The sequence below is a fragment of the Primulina huaijiensis genome, chromosome 15 (genome assembly GCF_012295235.1).
Source record: "Primulina huaijiensis isolate GDHJ02 chromosome 15, ASM1229523v2, whole genome shotgun sequence".
NCBI classification, from domain to species: Eukaryota; Viridiplantae; Streptophyta; class Magnoliopsida; order Lamiales; family Gesneriaceae; genus Primulina; species Primulina huaijiensis.
The window spans coordinates 19,420,297-19,443,580 of NC_133320.1; the positions used below are offsets into that span (position 1 = coordinate 19,420,297).

General features: G+C 32.3%; 1 protein-coding gene across 1 annotated transcript; it reads left to right on the top strand.

The window, feature by feature from the left end:
* The first annotated feature begins 9,302 nt into the window (after nucleotides 1–9,302).
* LOC140958253 (probable linoleate 9S-lipoxygenase 5) lies at nucleotides 9,303–15,064 on the top strand. Its single transcript, XM_073415636.1, has 9 exons — nucleotides 9,303–9,548; nucleotides 11,516–11,814; nucleotides 12,033–12,273; nucleotides 12,398–12,733; nucleotides 12,815–12,900; nucleotides 13,043–13,150; nucleotides 13,251–13,555; nucleotides 13,654–13,917; nucleotides 14,142–15,064. Exons 1-9 carry the CDS (start codon nucleotides 9,359–9,361, stop codon nucleotides 14,896–14,898), a joined length of 2,586 nt encoding a protein of 861 aa, XP_073271737.1. The 5' UTR covers nucleotides 9,303–9,358; the 3' UTR covers nucleotides 14,899–15,064.
* Nucleotides 15,065–23,284: the final 8,220 nt, after the last annotated feature.

A 23,284-nucleotide genomic window follows, 5' to 3' on the forward strand; every position in this document is an offset into this window, starting at 1 on the left:
GATCTATCTACTTAAACATAATTTGTTTGCATAAATAAAGGAACAAAAAACATGTGTGGGCAATTGTTTCCGATTTAGATGACAATTAATCTCGATATTGATAGAAATAAACATGCAAAATATATATTTTTTTTTAGAGAGTAGGTCTCTTGTGAGACGGTCTCACGAATCTTTTTCTGTGAGACGGGTCAACCCTACCGATATTAACAAAAAATATAATATTCTTAGCATAAAAAGTAATACTTTTTTCATGGATGACTCAAATAAAAGATCCGACTAACAGCATACGACATGTGAGACCGTCTCACACTAGTTTTTGTCATTTTTAAATTTATTAATTTGTTTGGATAAATAAGATTCAACTTTATATCAAAGTTTAGCATTTTTAATTGTTATTTTGATGGATTTCAAATACATCCGATATTAATATCATCTGAAATCATTTTTTTTACTAAAGAGGTGGGACCTCCCAAATTTGGGACATGTGATACCACTTGAATATTCATGAGACAAGACACATAGATCTGATTCATATATAAAGTGAAAAACAATATTTTAAGCATGAAAAATAATATTTTTTCATAGTTCAAGTCAATCTCATAAAATTAACTCGTGATATGATCTCATACATATGCGAGAATTCGAATGGTTCGGTCACTAATCGAACCGAACCCAAGTTTTTTTTATAACCTAACTGGCCTATTTTTTTAAAAAAAAGTAGATAAAAACGAACTTAATTGAAAACGGTCAACCTATTTTTTTGAAAAAAAAAATTTAACGTAGAACGACACACACGTGGAAGAAAAAAACAGAATGCCACAACTCAATTTAAGCTGATTTTGAAAAAATAAAGACTTTTTCTGTGCATGTCCAAAGGAATCTGTGTGTGCATATTGATATATTTAGATACAAAATCAAAAGTAATGAACTGATTCGATTATCGAACTCGCGAAGAAATGATATTAGTTAGCCAACATAGTCAGGGTCGAACTTTCTGAAAGGCCAAGCAGGTTATCGTCTTTGGGCCCAGCCCAAGAAGGGGCCCAATATTTTTTGTATGGTATATATATACTATTTATATTAATTTATACTATATTATTAAATATGAGACATTTAGAATAACTATATTATTAAATTTGAGACACTTAGAATCAGCGGATAGAGTGTTTGTTTCTTAGTCATCTAGTTGTAGGTTCTATTCTTACTTAAGTATTTTTTTTATTCATTTCTTTTATTTATTTATTTTTTAATTCATATATCAAAATTACAGTGTAGTCTTTCACTATTTCTTATTATTATATTTTGATCCTCATTTAAATATAAACCAAAAGAATTATAAAATAATATTGTACAAACACGCAATGTGTGAGTCGGTGCACTAATATATGTTAAAAATGTATCCCAATATTGAGTAAAAAGACTATCTGACTTATCTTCTCCCATTCTCTTTCTCATTATTTTTCTTCCTCATTAAAAAAGAGTTTGATTTAATTATTTTTTTTCTTGTTTTGATTGGTATAATTTATGAATTTTTGGTAAATTTTATTGTTTTGTATTTGTTGATTGAGAATGGTTGGTATTTTTTAGGTTTTTATTTTATTTTTAATACATAATTTAATTCGTAAATATGGATATGGAGATAAAAAGAGAAAAATGAAACAAAGGAAAGTGATATTAAATCAGAGCCAAGCCGTAGACATTAACAAATATTTTTAATGAGGTAATTATATTGTCAGTTGAGAAAGAAATGATGCGACAACTGAATTATATTATTTGATAAATATTTTCACATCTAAAAACTAGACAAATAATGTTTGTTTAATTATTTCAAATATTTGTTAACTTGTTATTGAGTAATATATTGTTTCTTGTTTATATACTTGTTATTTAATATATTTATTATTTATGAACTAACCTTTACCGTTATTTCCGATAACAATGTAATATTTTTACTTTCAGTCACATAGTTTTCCCACCACGTACGGCACTTGTAGGCCATTAATTTGAGTAAATATGTCATTTATTTGACTCAAATGGATAAACATGGATATGCACAGGGGTGTCAAAATCAGACACGATCTACCAACCCGATACGATTCAACTCAAACAAAATCAAGTTTTGGGTTTTTCGGGTTCGGATCAGATCGGAATGAACTCGATATCTAACCCGAAAAAATTGATCGGGCTGGTTGGGTTCGGCCTGAGTTGACCAGAAAATTTTAATTTTTTTTAAAAAAATATAATTAATAAATATTGTCTACAATTTTATATATTGTATGTCTGAAAAAATATTTATTGTATATTTATATGATAAATTATCATAATTTAATATTTATTTTGAATTTTTTTATTTTCTAAACAATTATTTATTTGATTTAGTAAATATAATTATTTTTCTACAAATAGACTTTCAAATTTCAATCATATATATGATGGAGATATTGTTATTATGTGTTTAAATTAAAATATTTTTTTTGAATTTTATTTAATTTTCTTTAAAAAAATTAAAAAAAAATCGAAATCGGGTTAATCGGGTTGAACGAGTTGATCGGGTTGATTCGAGTTCGGGTTGAGTGTTTTCGGGTTGGCTCGGGTTCGGGTCGAGAAATTTTTGAGTACTACTATTGCTCAACCCGACCCAATCCATCCAACCCACCCAAATTGACACCCTTAGATATGCACCCAACCCACGCCTAAACCTGACCAACCTGAGCCAGCTATGGCGTACATATTCTCCTAAAAGTGCAACTCAAATATTTTAAAACATACAACAGGTCAAACTCCACGTTTCGATTGTTCTACTCAGCAGAGATAATAATTACAATACAATAATGTTCATCTCAATAATTGTACTCCTTGCAATCAATCAATAAGAATCGAACGCGTGATCTTGACTTCAATACCAATTGTAGACCAAACGCTTATCGCATTAACACAAATTATAGTTGATGATAACTATACAACTCAAATATTTTAAGTCATACAACAGCTCAATCGTCACGTTTCGATCGCTCTATATGTAATAAAGACAATTATTACATTTTACACACGTACACATAATGCAATGGTCTACTCACAAGTCATGACATATATCATGTATCATGTTTGTCCAAACTATTGTTGTACTTAGCTCAAGTTCCCACATGAACTACAAAAGAGATGTCTCTCATCTCTAAACTTTTTTCTTGCTCTCTTAGCCTCCCTATATGTATATCTTATAACTCAATAAGGATCACCCATATGATCATTATATAACATCCAGGCTTTAGTTTGGATGGTCCAATTTTTTTTTAAAAAATTATATGTAAATTTTCGATTAATTTGATATTAGCCTGAGTAGATCAATTTAAAATATTAAAAAATTATAGAGTTTAAAATTCTAGTCCGGGTAGAATCATATTTCTGACTCCGTCACTGCATATGATATAAGTAATAAATATATTTCAAATATCTAAAATATCATATATAAAATAATTAGGCTCCACATATATATTAACCCGACACGCATTGTGTACAAAATATCATGGTACACAACTCAATTTCCCACATGAATCAGTTTTTCAAATCTAGATAATTAATCTCCATTTTCCTTAATCTATGATCATGATGTATATATGAATGGTGGTTTTTGAACTCACCATTAATATATATTTTGATTTTTGAAGCCACTTTGAAGAGACGTATGAGTCTCCTGTCCTTAGTTAATGCATTTAAAATAATAATAATTTTATTTTATAAATAATATTAATCGTTTCCATATCGATATCGTGGATCAAATAATAGATATCATATTAAAAATTGTTTGAATAGAATATTATTATTAATTAACCATGTCAGAATTTTGAATATAGTGAAAAAATGCAATATTGTGATATAAATTTGAAAATAAAATACAAAATATTTTACTTATTTAGATTACTATTAAATAATAAAATAAAATAAGGTTATCCCCTATCTATTATCTTTAACTGTGGCATGATATTTTGTACGTACGTAACTATGATTTTCCAATCGAGATGGTTAATTCCTATCAACAAATATTCTAGTTTTACGGGCTTCGTACCGTTTTTGAATACTATTAGTCTTATCTGCTAATCCCCGAAACTAAAGACCAATAATAATTAATAATAATGATAATAATAATAATGATAATAATAAAAAGTCAATGGATTTGAAAAATAAGACATTTTTCCTACCATGCCCTCGACGTGTTTTAGGGAAACAAGAAAGAGCGGCGGATTTTATTTCGAGAGAGTACGATAGTAGCATCTAAATGTGTAAATGTCGTAGCAGGAGCAAGAGCAGGATCCGTCAAATCGTCTGCAGATACATAAACTGCTTGAATAGAAGTTATGGACCCTACTTTCGAAGAAGTAATTCTTTCTTGTAAAGAACTCATTTCGGTACTCAGAGTAGATTGATAACCGACATCGGAAAGCATTCTACCCAATAAGACCGATACTTAGGATCCTACTTGTACGAAATGGGAGATATTGTCGATAAATAAAAATACGTCTTGTTCATTAATATCTCATAAATATTCCGCCATCGTTAGGACAGTTAAACCAACTCTCATACGAGTTCCCGACAGTTCATTCATCTGGCCATAAACTAGAGCCACTTTTGATTATGCAATATTGTCTTCATTAATCACTCCATATTCTTTAATTTCCATGTAAAAATCATTTCCTTCACGAGTACGTTCACTCACTCGACCAAATACGGATACGTCCCCGTGGGCTTTGACGATGTTGTTAATCAATTCCATAATGAATACCGTTTTACCAAGCCCAGCTCCCCCAAATAGGCTGATTTTTCCCCACAACAATAAGGGGCTAAAATATCTACTACTTTAATTCATGTTTCAAAAACAGATAATTTTGTATCTAACTGTATAAAGACAGACGCAGATCAATGAGTAGGAAATGTTGTACGAGTATATAAAGGACCTAAACTATCAATAGGCTCTCCAAGCACATTGAAAATTCATCGCAAAGTTGCTCCATCGATCAGAACACTTAGAGGAGCTCCTGTATCAATCACTTCCATTCCTCTCATCAAATCATATGTAACAACTCATAGCTACATCTCTAACTCGATTATTTCTTAATAATTGTTGTACCTCACAAGTCACATTAATTGGTCGACCAATATCTCAACTTTTAACTACCAGACTGTTATAAATATTAGACATCTTATCCGATGGAAAAGCGACATCTAGTACTAGACCTATGATTTGGACGATACGTCCCAGTTTTTTTTTTTTTAAACTTATCTCGGTTCGCCCTTATTTAGAAGGTGTATAACTTGAATGGGAAGAATAACAATAAATCTTCGGAAAGTGGAAGTCATTTCTTCCCTATACGAACAATTATGATGTTGAAGCATTTAAAACACACAACAAACATGGATAGCTGTCTATTACTCTTGAAGTTTTTCATATTACAATTATAAAAAAATACAAATATATTTATAAATTAATTATACATTTGTTGAATTTTAAAAGTAGTAAATAATTCCGATTATTTCTAACATTACAAACACCCTACCATCTCTCATATTTATATTTATCTCACATTTTACACCCTTAGATTTTGTTGTTTATCTTACATTTATAGGGGTTGGAATAAAATAAATAAATATAAAATAAATACAAACATGATGGATATTTGTAATATTAGAAGTCATCAAATTTATTTTTTATTTTGTAACAACCTCGAGAGAGATATATGTGATATTTAAATATAGTTGAATTTTTTTATTTTTATTTTTGTAATTAAGACAAATATCAGAAATAATATATGAACCAGAAGCGCTACTAGATATTTTCGAATAGAGGAAAAAAAAACACAAAGTCAATATGTAATAATTTGTTATTATCGATCGAGTTCACGTCAAGATAATTTTATTGCACTTTTATTACGATTAAACCCGAAGTCATTGTATTTCGATGTGAATTAGATAAACCCCAAAAACTAACACAATAGTCTGCAAATCATGCTAGTCAGCTAAACCGCAATAGACAAACCATGTGTGATAGAGTCGTCCCAAACCGATGTCACATTTTACTATTTTATTTTAATTTAATGGAAGCCTCATAGTTTGACAGATTTAGGCGAGGAATTTATTAATCAAATAATGAGGGCTCTTGATTGTTATTAACGACTATCATAAACTGATTTAGGCGAGCCTGTACATGCACGTGCATTGAACCTTTACCCTTGTTCACGAAATAATATATAAAAAGTGAAAATTTGTACACTTCAATTTGAAAATGGCTGAATATATAATTCATACATGGCACCGTTTCGTACCAGATATATCATCGAAAATATATTTATTTTATTCGGTATTTGACTCCAGTTTAATAATAATTAGAGTTATATATATATATATATAAATTATTAGAGTTATATATATATAATTGTATTATCTATATATTTCGATTTATTATCTCTATAGTCATCTTTTGTCTTGTGGAATGTGGAAGATGAAATATATAAATTGAAAGATAAAGGACGTCGTTTTTTTTAACTCAAACACGAGATGATTGATGCAATGACGGAATCATATTTTTATTTCTACTTAAGTTAGAACTTTCTAAATCATCTCTTTTTTATGAGTTGAGGTGGAATTTTTTTTAAAAAAAAAAATTGGGCTATCATGACTATTGACAAATTGAGCTAAAATTAAACTAAAAAACTACAACGAGATTGTGTCACATGCCAGTTTAGTTGGACGAAATTCATATCCGACTCAACCCACGAAAACATATTATTTTTTATGTCAAAATTATTATTTTTTCACTCTATGTATATATAGGATATACTAGTTACAAATATAGATCCATGAAACCGTGTCATATATTAAATCTCAAATTATATATATATATTTTCTTTTTAATGTCTCTTCCTTCAATTTGCATTGTATTAGACTTGGCGTGCCGCGTACTTGAATGACCTGACTCTATTCCACGTCAAACCCCACATTTACGTTGAAGATGAAGTTGCACTTTGACTTGACCATTTCACTTATTATTATGGATAAATTTAATAATTTTCCAAATATATATCATAAATAAGAAGGTTTTTCAAAAATAAAATATAATATAATATTAGAAAAAACAAATAAAAAGGCTCTCTGATCTAATATAATATTTATTTCGAGTTTGTATTTTCTGATTCATGACCTTAAATTTGTGATACGTCAACGAAATAAATTTTTTTTTTTGCGATATCTTATCAAAATTGGACAATGTTAAATATGATTAATTTTTCGGTTGCATAGATAATTAAATAAACTTATATAATCTCTACCACCAAATAAACTAATTTTTTTTATAATTTTATTTCTCTTGGATTAAGTGTGTATATATATATATTTTCATGAGTGATCCAAATAAGAGATCTGTTTTACAAAATTGACTCGTAAGACCGTCTCAGAAAAGTTTTCGTTTATATATTTATATGTATGTGACAAGTTGATCCAACTTATATCTATAGTAAAAATTAATACTTTTGATAAAATATAATTTTTTTTCATATGTCGAGTTGAATCGAAAATTCGTATCACAAAATTTACCGTGAAACAGACTCAGAAGAATTTATGTGACAAAATGTCTTGCACAAACAAGGAATCTTTTTACCTCTTGGTCTTTTGTTGTTAGTTTTTTTTTCTCAAATTTAATCATTCTTATTTTCCTCTATATTATTTGTTCATTGATCGTCTCCTTTCGAAAACAACAAATCGATTAAAGTCATATTTTCAATTGCCACAAGTTGCAAGTTAGTGCAATACTATGAATATGATTGTCGAGGAGCAATATTTGTTATTGTCGATAGAGTGATCAAACCGTAGCTACTAGATAACTGAACGATATTTGGTTAAAGTATCATGTCACAACTGTATATTTTTTTAAATAATTATTTTTACGAAATAATTCCCGGATTATATTAGCTTTGTCCACGTATCGTTTGCGCAAGTTTAAGTCAATTAATCCCAATCATAATCAAACTGCGTACTTTTCAGTTGGACCATGTTTTACCAAAAAATTATTAAATAAAATTAACACGCTTAGTTTTGATATTATACATTTAATGACTTACTAATTTTATAATATGATTTATTCGTCGTGTTGACATAATTTCGCGAAAATCAAACATTTTCATAAAATTTTATGATTTATTATCTTTCGTACATAATTATTAATACATTAAATATTGATATACATAATACGTCGGCTGATAATGGTGAAATTCTAATTTTATTCAGGAGAGCCGAACATATGATCTTGATTCTTATAATAATCATAAGATCGAACGCCGGTCATTATTATTTACATAAAAAATTATGACTGATGATAATTCTGTAATTCAATTTTTTTAAAATCATAAATAAATACGAACATTTTATATATTTTGATTTTAAAAAAATAATATTAATGAAGGGCACTTAAGAAAAAGTTATTAATCTTTTGACATGAAAGTTTTGTCGCAGAAATAAGTATTGCTTTTTTTTTTAATCGTGATAAAAACTTTAGTTTATGATTTTTTTATTTAAATTATTTTGATCAAGTTTTTATAAGAGTAATTTTCGGGGAAATNATTTTTTTAAACAAGAGTAGCTATATATAAAAGAAATCTACTGGACATGCAAACAACGTGTATACACATGAGCTAATATGTACAATTGGAGGAATATCTCGTTACAATTATAATTAGATCTCGAACTCGATATTGATCGAAACCCGAGAAGTCGTCCCACGTGAACGAATAAGCCATCGGTTCCCCAAGTAATATTCTTTTTTAAGTACAAATGAGAAGGAAAGATTCAAACCTTAGTCTAGAAACCGAACAGCAACAAACGGATTTGGATTCTCTGCTGTGGTGGAAAACACAGCACATAATGCTGTGTACTTTTTATACGAGATGATCAGTTGATCATCTGATTGACCTCACACAATATCAGATAAATTTAAAAAATTGTCAGACGAAACGAGATGATCAGTTGATGATCTCGTGTAAAAAGAGCACAACACTGATGTTGTGTTTTCAGCCACATCAGAAGATCCAAATGCGTAACAAACCCGGTCTCCTCCCCCAAGTAATATTCAAGGTGAAAATAATTGACAAAACAAAATATCGAACAGTGAAAATCTGATACGCCAAATTTGAACAAGACCCAGTAAAATGCTGACAGCTTCCAAGCTACCTACGCTTCTTTGGCGAGTGGATTAACGCATATAAATATAAGCACCCCGAGCCACTCCAATATCACATTCTTCTGCAAATTCTTGAATCATATATCTCTAAATTTTATCGATAATATTCTCAAATTATTAGGTTTTGATATATAAAAAATGGGTATTTTAAATTTGTCGTTGATCGCGGAAAATGAAGTCGAGGAGAAGAAGAAGATACAAGGGAGAGTAGTGTTGATGAAAAAGAATGTGTTGGATTTCGTAGATTTTAGTGGTTCGATTGTTGATAGAGTTGATGAATTACTTGGGAAAAAAGTATCTCTGCAGCTCATTAGTTCTACTCACTCAGGTATATTTATTCATTCATTACTTTTGGTTCTTCTTCCATTTTTTGGTTTGTTAATTATACTCGATCTTGAACTCGAGATTTCGTTTCAAATTTCATGTTCTTGGTTTTTGATAAAATATTACGTTGAATATGTATGTTAAAACTAAATTTGATTTTGGTGCCAGTAAGATTGATATCGAAGCCAAATGAGTAAATATATGATGTTATGTTAGATATTTGAGATAATTGATTTTAAATTTATTATTCTAAATTAAATTCAGAATTTATAATGGATTCATATTACTTCAAATATATCATTCAACTCCTTTTCTGAATCAAATTCATTCGTTCAAATAAATTTTTCCATCCAAATGCGACCCGGTTTTACCTTACTTAGCTTGCACACATATTATACTTATCTCTAGGGTTGTAAAAATCAGACATGACTCATAAACCCGACACAGTTCAACCCGAAAAAAATTAGGGTTGTGTTTGGGGTTTTCGGGTTCGGGTTAGATCGGGTTGGTCCCGATAGCTGACCCGAAAAAAATGATCTGGTTGAGTTGGTTTCGGTTGACCCGAAAATTTTAATTTTTTTTAATTTGATTTAGTAAATATACTTTATTTTTCTACAATTAGATTTTCAAATTTAAATCATATATACGATGGAGATTTTGTTATTATGTGCTTAAATTAATTTTTTTTAAATTTAATTTAATTTTCTTTAAAAAAATTTTAAAAATTCAAAATCGTGTTGATTCGGGTTCGGGCTCGGGTTCAGGTTCAGGTTGAAAGTTTTCAGGTTGATTCGAGTTCGGGTTGAACAATTTTTGAATAATACAAATACTCAATCCGACCCAACCCACTCACATTGACATCCCTATAGTTATCTCTATAATTTATTTATTTATTTTTATTTTTGGTGACAGTAATTATATATTACCATCTTCATTTGAAGTCTTCTTAATTTCCTACCAAACCCATAATAAATGACTTAAATGCTCATTGGCCGATTACAGCAAGTAAATAGTAAAATAACATCGAGTCTCGTACTGAAACGAAGAATGAAATATTTATTGTTTCATAACGAGATTGACGTATAAAGTTATAACAACTCTCTCGTAAAAATTTCGCGTGCTTGTATAATTTTTTTAAAATTATTTAATTTTTAATTAAATTTTTATAATTAATTTAATTTATATTTTGAAATCGATGATAATATTATAGTTATGAAATTTTACTGTGATAAAAATTATTTTACGATATGTGCGCGGTAATATAATACGTCGGAAATTATAATACATAAAAAAATTAAAAATATTGAGAAAGTTTCGGGGCTTTCACTATCAATTACGTATTCTGCAATATTTTTACTACTTTTTATTAAATTATATGTTTTTTTCTCTCTATTATATAATTTTTATCCTTGACCATTTCAGATAGGTCCCGACCAAAGTCATACAATTTTTTAATAAATAAAACACTTGCTCCAAAAATCAACCTGGAGTATTCAATAAAAGCCAATTTTTGAGAATTTTTTTTTTATGTGAAACTAAAATTTAGAGAGTATATTAAATTCAGAACTTTAGAGATGATTTTTTTTTGGGTAAAAAATTCATGATTAATTAGAATAAAAATTTATCTAGGATGATTTTTTGGTTAATTTCATGATTATGGTTTTTCTATAAATATAAAAAAAATTAGATTATTAGTGATATGGTCATTTTGTGGTCATTCCATAATACCATGCACGGGCGGAGCCATGTGTTGACCGTCCGCGTAACTTGTTTTTTTCGATATTTTTTATACATAAAATTTTGTCTTATTTTTCGGTAGTTCGGGCTCCATTAGTCAATATCAACTCAATCATTGTTTAGAAAATTTTAGCCCAGTAGAAAAGAAAAGCTAGCTCCACCACTGATACCATGGACGAGTATTCTTCATCTCTCATCTGTTATATATGAACACATAAAATACTTGCAATGCAGATCATAATCATGGATTGAAAGGGAAGTTGGGTGCCGCGGCGCACTTGGAAAATTGGATCACGAATATCACGTCTCCGACGCCACAGGATTCGACATTCTACGTCAAGTTCGACTGGGACGAAGAAGAGTTTGGCAGGCCAGGGGCATTTATCATCAACAATTTTCATCACACTGAGTTTTATCTAAAGACACTTACTCTAGACCATGTCCCTGGACATGGAACTATCCATTTTGTTTGCAACTCTTGGGTTTACCCAGCTCACAAATACAAAACACCCCGTGTCTTCTTCTCCAATCAGGTGTATATCCCATGATTACTTTTTTTGGGATCACATGCATGCATTATTGCTTCAGTTTTGCATCATATGTTTGTCAAAAATCGCAGTTTTTTTGTATGATCGAATTTCTCGAATTATATATATACATATATAATAATATAGTTTCCATGGATTCATACTTTTGTGTGTTACTTGTATTTGGTAAATGCATATTAATTAGTTTACATATTCTTGTTCAGAGCTATCTTCCTGGTGAAACACCAGCATCACTAGAACATTACAGGAAACAAGAGCTATTGAACTTGAGGGGAGATGGAAGTGGTGAACTCCAGGAATGGGACAGGGTATATGATTATGCTTACTACAATGACTTGGGTGATGCAGACAGGGGTCAAGATTACGCTCGACCGGTTCTCGGGGGATCCTCCGAATATCCGTACCCTCGGAGGGGAAGAACAGGCAGGCCTCCGGCAAACACAGGTTACCCATCATTTAATTGATATTAAAAAAATTTTATTTGACCTGTGACATAGTTTGTGAAATAGCGACAAACACAATATTTCTTGAAAGTTGGCATTAATTTAAGATCTTTTCTTGATGGCAGATCCTAGTTCCGAGAGCAGGATCCCATTGCTTGCTAGCTTGAGCATATACGTCCCGAGGGACGAGCGGTTCGGTCACTTGAAGATGTCTGATTTTCTTGCTCATGGGCTGAAATCCATTTCACAGGTGCTTCTACCTGAGTTGACAAATATACCCGACAGCGTGCATAACGAGTTCGATAGCTTCGAGGATGTTCTTAACCTGTACGAAGGTGGAATCAAGCTGCCAAATGACCTTCTGCTAAATGATACTAACAACCCCTTGGAGTTTCTCAAGGAGTTTCTGCCCACTGACGGCGAGGGACTCTTTAAATTTCCAATGCCGCAGGTGATCAAAGGTACGGTATTCAAATATTTACTCAGAAAAATTGGTCATTAAGTTGTCATGTTTTTAATTTTCGTCACCTAACTTGTCACAGAGGATAAATGGGCCTGGAGGACGGATGAAGAATTTGCAAGAGAAATGCTGGCAGGAGTCAATCCTGTCATAATCACTCGTCTCACGGTAATTTGTTACCTTAAACTAATCACTCCCTTTCAATAAATTTTCGTATCAGTGTGTAATTATATTTTGTCCGTATGAAATTGATAAAAATAAATTAATCTTTGCTCTCTATATTTCAACGAAATCTTTTTGATGTTTGCAGGAGTTTCCTCCCACAAGCAAGCTGGACCCAAAAGTCTACGGGGATCAAACGAGTAAAATAACACCAGATCATATTCGTGATCAATTAGATGGGCTCAGTATCGATCAGGTAATATTCAAATAGATGGAAATTGAGTCTAGTGAATCTATTTGTTTGTATTCTTGGAAAAAAAAAAGGTATGATGAATTTTGTGTAATTTCACAAACAGGCCGTCCAGGCAAACAGATTATACATCCTGAATCACCACGACTCTCTCATGCCGTATATAAGGCGGATCAACATGACCACGACGAAAACGTATGCCACGAGAACTCTACTTTTCTTGCAAAGCGACGGGCGTTTAAGGCCGTTAGCGATTGAGCTGAGCTTACCACATCCTGATGGTGACCAGTTTGGTGCCATTAGCAAAGTATGCACTCCAGCTAAAGATGGTGTCCAAAGTTCCATTTGGCAATTGGCCAGAGCCTATGTCGCAGTTAATGACTCCGGAGTCCATGAGCTCATCAGCCACTGGTAATATACAATCTTTGGTGAAAAATTAACAAATGAAAAATATATTTTTTAAATATTTTTTGATGTGAAGTAATTTGTTCCTATATATTTATATACAGGTTACATACACATGCTGTGATCGAGCCATTTGTTATTGCTGCAAATAGGCAGCTAAGTGTGCTTCATCCCATCTACAAGCTTCTGCATCCTCACTTCCGTGACACCATGAACATCAATGCTTTCGCGAGACAAATCTTGATCAATGCCGGTGGAATCGTTGAAACCACTGTTTTCCCAGCCAAGTATGCTATGGAGATGTCTTCTGTGCTTTACAAGGATTGGGTTTTCCCCGATCAAGCCCTTCCAGTTGACCTAGTGAACAGGTGAGTGTAAAGTAATCGACAGCTTTTTAAGACAGAACACGCAGTGTCAAATATTATTTTATTATACTACTCTAATCGAGCGTGAACATGGTTTTAATACATTTTTGAGCCGTTTGAGAATTAAATTCGATCTCAAAATAAATCTCTAAGCTTGACGAAATTTACGCTTAAAATCGTTTCATTTCGATTCTTTACATGACATGAACATTTGCATTTACCTGCAGAGGAATGGCAGTGGAAGACACAGACTCACCACTCGGCATTCGTTTATTACTCGAAGACTATCCATATGCCGTGGATGGACTCAAAATCTGGTCAGCCATAGAATCATGGGTTGAGGAATACTGCAACTTGTACTACGAATCAGACGAGGCTATTCGGAAAGACACCGAGTTACAATCATGGTGGAAGGAGGTGAGGGAAGAGGGACATGGCGACAAGAAAAGCGAGCCCTGGTGGCCTAAAATGGAGACTCGAAAGGAGCTTATAGACTCCTGCACCACCATCATATGGTTGGCATCCGCCCTTCATGCGGCCACAAATTTCGGTCAGTACCCTTATTCCGGTTACCTCCCTAACCGGCCTACCATAAGTCGACGTTTCATGCCCGAGCCAGGAAGCCCCGAATACGTTGAGCTGTGCTCCAACCCTGACAAGGTATTCCTGAGAACGGTCACGGCTCGGCTTGAGACATTGCTCGGTATCGCGATCATCGAAATTTTGTCTAGGCATTCCTCGGATGAGATCTATCTTGGACAGAGAGACAACCCCGAATGGACGGAAGATGCACGCGCTCTCGAAGCTTTCGCGAAATTCGGCAACAAGTTAACACAAATAGAGAAGCAAATCATAGAAATGAATGAAGATGAGAGATGGAAGAATAGGGTTGGACCTGTGAACATGCCATACACTTTGCTCTATCCTACAAGTAGTGAAACCGGAATTACTGGCAAAGGGATTCCCAATAGTGTGGCAATTTGAAAGTTTGTCACATATCATATAGAGCTCATGCTCTTGCTATATTAATTAGTTCAAATTTGTGTGGAAGATTGTTGATAACTGCATTATTGTATTTATTTTTTTGTAACTTCATCTCTTGTATCTATATTGTTTAAACAATAAAATGAATGTAATAATATTTAATTTGATAATGTTATTAGAATAATATGTATATTTGAATAAATCTTTCATTGATAACTTCTAAATATTGTGAAATTTCTTAATTTACTGAGGTCAAACGTTATGTAGCTCCACTTATTATTTCTCAGCTTTGTGGAATTTCACAATGGTAAATGATTAAGAAAAACTTCAACATTAGTCTCATATATTTCTTTTTTAAATTTTAGTCTTTTATATTATCAAATTTAAGTCTTGGTCCGCTATCTTGTTTTTTTTACCATTATGATCATTTTTCTGACGTTGAATTGATGTGGCATATAGATAACACCTACCTGTTCCGACATGACACTTATGTGTGTAATATAATATTAATACTCCGATAAAAAATTACTGAAAATCCCAAAAATAAAAACCCAAAGATAAAAACACATGACTAAGTATCTGTCAAAGGGGTTTGTTATTGGATAAGAAACCGGCCCATGTTTGCTTGCTTCATTTTTGCAAAACATTCTTGTTGTATCACGTGTGACAACTTGAGATAATAAATATGAAAATAAAAAATAAATTGGATACAGAGATTTACATGAAAAACCCTTAAAAATTATTAAGTTAAAAATTATGGGAAAGATGAAAAAAATTTCAGTATAATATTTTATGGTGTACAATCCACTCACCGTGTTTTCAAACAGAACACATACTCTTTCTAACAAATATTATAGAACTACGTATTCAAATTCTGCTTCTAACCTTCAAATTTAACTGCACACACATTTAATGCATTTAATGGAAAACACGTTTTTTTGCGGGCAGACTTAATAAAAATGTTTTTCTAAAAAAATTAAAAAATACAACTTGGTATAGCTGGATGTTATTTAGAAACATAATTGCTTGCGAGCTGCACATTCGTGTATAAAGTGAACCCTTTCTCTACCTCTTACTGGAAATGGGGAGAATGACCCACCAAACCACGGCGGTGGCGCCACCTTCTTTACCGATCAAACAACCCACAAAATCTCGCCGGCCTTTGTTCAGCCTGCAAACTTCCATCCAGCGTGATGATGTACACATGCCCACCCTGCAACTTCATCCTCCACCAATCATGTGCTCAGCTCCCGAAGCTCATCACCCACCCTGCCCACGGCGGCTGCAACCTCTCCCTCATCACAATGTCCTCCTATCCCGGAGGTTTGTTCAGCTGCGACGCCTGTAGCCGCTTTGGAGACGGCTGGAGCTACCACTGCAGCCACTGCAGTTATGATCTCCATGTCCACTGTTCTATCAAGCCACTCAAGATCAGACACCGAGCCCATCCCTGCGATCTCAATCTCACGTTTCAAACTCCTTATACTAATTCCAAGGGATTCTCGTGCGATATTTGTCGCATGATCGGGGAGAAGCAGTGGCTATACCGATGTGATTCATGCCAGTTTGATGTTCATATGGACTGTACGGCATCTCAGCTGCAGATTCTGCAGCACCATCACGAGCTACCAAGTTCAAATACTTCTCATTATCATAGTCAACTGATGCACAGCGCCAGTACCACTGGGATCCCCAGTCACCATGGGTTTAACCAGTTCCAGGGCCCAGTAAATCCGGGTGGATTCAATGGACCAGTTCCGTCAAATCAATACTTGATGCAGAACAATCAGCAGCCGATTGGAGGTGGTTTTGGAAGCAATTTGTTGATGGATGCGATGGGTGGAGTGGTGGAAGGGGTGATGCAGCAGGTGGCGGCGACTGCCGTTCAAGAAGTCATCGGTGCGGCTGATGTTGGAGGCAGCGATGCCGAACCTTGTCCGGTGATATATCTTCATATTAATTTGGAATTCTTGTGTTGGTACTGTTTTCGTTATTCTTTATGTATGTTGTTTGAAATAATGATTTTTATTTTTTTTTTCTGTAAAAACTATGGTTTTGATCATAGAAAAAAATGAACTGTTTTCGTTCATCAACATAAATGTTTGTTCATTTTTCGGTTAGTGTTCTATTATATACGTTTCGACTTTTTCATGTTCTCTCTTTTTTATTTAGGATTGGAAAAATGTTTTTTTTTTTCATTAACTTCTTTAATTTTGAGTGTCGGTCCACATCAATTTTAAAATTTAGTTTTAGTACATTAGTTTTTAAATTTCTGGCTATTTTGACTTCATTATTGATGTGACACTAAAAAATATAATATGACACCGAAAAATATTAACATATCATAAAAAAAATATTGATATGACATCGAAAATTATTGACTTATCTCAGCAGAAAATACGAGTCACGAAGTTATGACAACATTGGGCTATGTGTGGTGACTCACCCCTCTCAGTTTTGGGGGGTTTTTTTTTAAATAATATTAATTAAAAATGTATTTATTTAATTTTTTTTTTTTGAAACATTAAAAATGTATTTATTAAAATATAACAAATCTGAAAACTTTTTAAAAGTATAACAATCCGTTTGAAAATTTTCACGGATTCAACTTTTTTTTTTAAAAAAAAAGAAAAAGAAAAAGTGTGCGTCACGGATTCTTAGAATCTGTGACACTGCTGCACGGATTCTGAATCCGTGGTAGTCGGCTACGGATTCTTATAATCCGTGACTTCTGCCTATTTAAACTGTCCCGAGCCTTTCGAACACATACACCGAGCTTTCTTTTCGAACATTTCGATATTTCTTCTGATTCATTACCGAAAATCCATCTTCCGCATTTCTTGTGATTCATTTGCGCACAACGATTCGTGGCTTTATTTGTTCAGAATGCGAGAGAATTACGTCGAGTATCAATAATTCAAAATTTGATTTTGGAGAATTGTGCTTAGTATCAGAATTTGGCAGAATTGTGCCGAGTCTCAGTCAAATCCTTATTTTTTCTTTCAATATTGTTTTTTTTATAATATGTTTGATAATGTTTGTAATTTATTGCAGTTATTAAACATCGTTCGTTGCTTCAATTATAAATTCCGTATAACTACATTTGAAAAGGTAATTTCAAAAATTTCTTATATTTTAATTGTATTAATTATATTATGTTAATGTAATTATAATTTTGTTCGGTTGTATTATACTATTAAGTATAATTTTGTTATATTTTTTATTTTGAATATTAATCACAGTATAAAATTACTAATAGGAATACTAATAAGAAAGTAATAATAAATATAAATTGTTGATTGTTAAAAAAAAATATTCAAAGTTTGTATTTTAAATATAATTATATTATTTAAATATGAGAATAAGTTAATATTAAGGGTTTTTTTCACTGTTTAGTGTATTTTAGGCTGGCGACGCTTTGATATTTGGAAAAAAAAGTCATTAATTAAAAAAATTTGTTTTCATGTGAATCTGCAACCTACTGGGTGGCCTTGTACACATGTAATTTTTCGTAGACGAACAGTAGTAGCGTGTCTATTTATCTTGTTAGAATTAGAATAAAGAACTTGACTTTGACTCATGTACTTGTTAGTATTTATGTTTTTTTTACTAGTTTACTGGTTAGTTACCACTACTTCCTTTGTTTTGGGTTTTTCTATATTTAAAAAAAAACTTGACGTCTCGGTCAGTGTAAAGAAACAACGTACACATATATATTTAAAATTACAAAAATACAAAATTATTAATTTTGAACGCTTTATTATATTATATATTTTTGTAATAGAAAAATTTAAATTAAAATAAAATTGAAACTGATGTATTATGTGTACTAAATTGACATAAATTTTTTTTTAAAAAAAATGGTAATGCAAAGTCACGCCTACTATTATCCCTAGTTTTGTGCTTATCTTAATTAATTTTATAATGAGTGTAGATTTGAATAGAAGAGGAAAAAATGCCTAAATTGGGAGATAAAATGATTTTACAAAATTTCAAAAGAAACAAAATACCAAAAGAAAGGAAATAAAATATTTTATATTTTATTCCTTGATAATATTGAAGTTTGTACGAAAATCTTTGCATATCTTGAAAAATAAAATCTCTACAATAATATCAATTTTTGAACTTGACATGGGATTCAAGGAATTGGAGGATTAAGCCCATTGAGTAGGTATAAAAGGAGAAGAGGCAGAAGCGTGAAAAAGAGGCGCAAAAAGAGAAAAAATCAGCGCGGAAGAGAGATGCAGAGAAGCAAGAAGGAAGAGAGAGGCAGAAGTGTACAGAGACGTGAACAGTGAGAGAAAAGAAGAGAGAGGTAGAGGAGAGAGAAGAAAGGAAAGATAACGGAAGTGAACAGAAGAGAGGAGATCCGTAACAGCAAAGGAGAGAGGCAGAGGAGAGAAGACGGAAGTGCAGAACAGAAGACTATACGGAAGACAACACCAGGGAAGAAGAAGAGAAAAGAAACAGGGAGGAAAACAAAGGCAAAAGCTGGAGGAATTCCTCATCACACGCCACAAATCACTGAGAATTCCTTTCACTCATTCTTAATTGTGTTTTCTTCTATGAACTTAAATATGACTTTTCACTTTTGTTTTGAATTCATGGAATAATTTCATTTTGACTAAGACCACGATAGGGACAAACAATACTTTGTTTGATGTTTTGTTTATTTTTAATATATTATTTATCTTGATTTTAATTATTGATTGACGTTAGTTTAATATTTCTTGTTAATAGCCTGATCAACTATTTACAAGTCTGTTGATTAATCATGAATCGGAAGATGATTGATTAAATATAGCAACAAAGACGTCATCAACACATGGTTAAAATGACTAGAAATAATATTCAGTTTCAGTGTGCGGTTTTAGGTGAAAACTGAAATTCCATGAATATTTAATGCATTTAGATCTAATTAAATTCAATTAGAAATAGTTGGACTGTTAGATTTAAATATGTTTATTAACTCGAGGAATCGTTTAATAAATAAAATTGGAGATTTCACCGTGATTGTCAATAATTAAATAATTAATTAGATTTTAACACGTGTCAACATAGTAGAGTTTGGTACCGTTGTGTGTCTTAGTTATTTATTTGAATTTGAATCCCTCCTTGATATCTGAATCCGTCGTTTTAATTGATATTATTTTATTTAATATTTTAGATTAATAATCCACATATCATCTTTTTATTTATTTTGTCTAGCTTAAGTTAAATGATAAAAATTCTAGTAATTAAATATCAGTCTCTGTGGGATCGATACTTGGACTCATCATCCATTTACTATAACTTGACCTAGCCCGCTTGCTAGATTTATTCCCAACCGAAATCGTCGGTCAAGTTTTTGGCGCCTTTGCCGGGGACTAATTTATTTAATATTAGAATATATTGTTTGCTTAGACTAGACGATTTTTTTTTCTATTTTTTCTAATTTATTTGTTTTATTGCGAGGTACTTCAAGATGGATCATCGGGGAGTGTTCACGAATTTTGCCCAACAATACTCGGAACCATTCTATGCTGCTTGGGGGAGATTCAATGATCTGGTAAACAACTTTCGGTTTCATGATTTGTCAAACTACACTCTTATTCAAATTTTATATTTTGGTTTGGATGAGGCAACAAGAAGTTGGGTAAATTATGGAGCTTTAGCAACTGGTAGTCACTTATTTAATAGAGAATACAATAGTGCGATGCACTTGTTAGATGATATGGCATATTTCGACTACCACTGGCATTGTGATCCTTCACTGCAGGGTTAGAGTCACCAATATCCTCCAAAATTTTGCCCCAATTTTTTAAACCAACCATTTGATCAACAAGAAGAGCGTAGTGCACATTTAGTTGAAATCATGGCCTAGTGGGAGAAGATGGTCAACTCTTTGTGTTTCATCGATGAACAGATTGAGATTCTACTGCAACCAGTGTCCGAAATCCACCAAGAGAATGAAGCGATTTTTGTCGATCAATTAATGACCAATCAGAAAGAAGAATTCTATGAGCAATCCCTATGCAAAGATGAGGCAGAAGTGAAGCTGGAGGAAGAAGAATTCTTCGAGGAATCTCTGCGCAAAGTGAGGCAGAAGTGAAGTTGGAAGATGTAGAGGAACAGAAGGCGAAGGATTTGAACTCAAATATGGTTTTAACACATATTCCACCAGCAGATTCTTTATTTCTATCAACGCAAACTCAAGAATATTACATCCTCTTCGAGCTTTATCATTGATTGGATTGTTCTTCCCCTAATAATCAGTTTATGCCGAGTGTTGCTAGAGCGACGAGCTTACAATGTCAATATCATGCCAAGCTTGAGGGCACATATAATCGAGACCCATATGTAATATTGTATGATATTTACTATGGACGGAAGCCACTATTTGATGGCTGCTTCTCCATAGTCTAGCTATAGACAATAAATTTAGCACTTGCTGGGAGGCAACCCAGTGATTTATTTTATTTCGTTTTATTTTATTTTTTTATTTTTTATTTTTCATGTTGTTAGGATAATCTTCGGTGATTTTGGTGTGTGCAGGGAATATTGGAATGAAGTAAGATGATTTAGATTCTGGAAAAGCTAAACTGTTGAAATAAAAGATTTCCAGCAGTGAGAAATTCTACCATCCCCATGTACCACTCCACGGAACTTAAAGCAACACTGTCAAGGAAGTGTTCTCTTACTATTCTATATCCAAATTTTATATTATTTTTAAATGACATGACACTGAGGACAGTGTAAATCTAAAGTGTGGAGGGATTTGTGTTTTATTTCACGTCACCACACTTAGGATTTGTAAGACTTGTTTCTTACAAAATAAAATCCAAAATGTAATTATAGAGAATGTATGGTGTTATCAGAGTTTAAATAAGGCTAAAATTTTGAAACTTTCGTGTTAGATGAATTCATCATAATATTTCTGCCTTTTTGTTACCAAAATACTGCATTTGCGTCAATGCACGTGTGTTCTGCATGCATGATGAATATTTAAGCAAGAACCAATAAAGTCAAGATATAAAATAGTCCATAGCAAATGAACATAATAAATAAAAGATAGAACTTCCTATAACGAAAATCAAATTTAGTTCTTGAACATCTATTAACTTCTACTTCGATTGTAAACTATATATACCTCAAAATCGCGACGACCGACTACTCTGAATCTAAATAATACAACATATGATTGATTCTCAATAATACATTGCAAATCAAATGTGACAAATGATAAAAAGTGATGGGAAATAAGAAATAAACATCAAATATTTGTCATTTTACCTTGAATTTGTTGATGGATGTGTGCTAGGTATTCAACGTAAGAAAATGAACCCAGATTCAAGTTTTCCATCATGTATGAGAAAAACATCATCCCTGCTAATCAAACAAATATACACATTTTTTCTCTTATAAGATCCACAACATGTATCAGTTCTTATACTTGTCTTATGGAAGTTGGGATACAGACCATGAGAAAGGGAAGGAGAGGCAGTTTGTATGCAATTAGCCAGTGGTTCAATCATATTTCCACTCAAGCTCTATCTTTTGACCAATTTCGGTTCGAGTAAGAACCACTCGAATAGCTAATCTAGTCTAGTTCGAGTACATATAATTTAAAAAGCTTGAGCACTAATCGAGCTATTCAGAGTTTGAGTTCTAGTCATTTTTGTGGTATTGTTTAGACTACTATTATGACCTTAGTTCTTTAATTATTTACATATTTGACAGCTAAATTTGTAAAATCCTGACAGCACTATAGCCATTTTGGTCTGTTTCAATATCTTCAAGCCTTCAAAGTACTATCTCAAGCAACTAAAACAGTGTATAAATACCGATCAAGTTCGATTACTCAATTTGCAAGTTTAACTCTTGTACAACAAATGCTACTCAAGTAAGAAGTCATTTTCCACCGTCAAGAAATCAGACTTCTTACTTACTCGACGGTGGAAAATGACAAAAGCACTGACCTGATGGATCACCTTTTCTACACAACTTCAAGCTGCAAGAATGAAAAATTGTGAATGAGAAGCAAACCAAAGAATATTCTTTCTGATAAGCAACGGTAAAGAATTATTCTAACCGCGGGTACAAACATCATTGACGCCTTATTTCATTTAGTATATATAGCTTTAACCTTCTTTGACGGTGGATTGTCAAGCTGCTGCAACACAAACTATAAGAAAAGGAGATTCACTTAGCCAAATTTTGGAAATGCAGGAAAATTGATGCATCAATTTGCTCTGTATTCAACACAGATGGAAAATAGGTTCTACTGGTGTAAGAAAGATGCAAGTGGATGATCTCCATCACCATGTAAGTTTATAAATGGAAGAATCGTGTTCAGGACATATTATTGTGACAATTTTACATGAGGGGAAAACCCAAAGTCAGACAT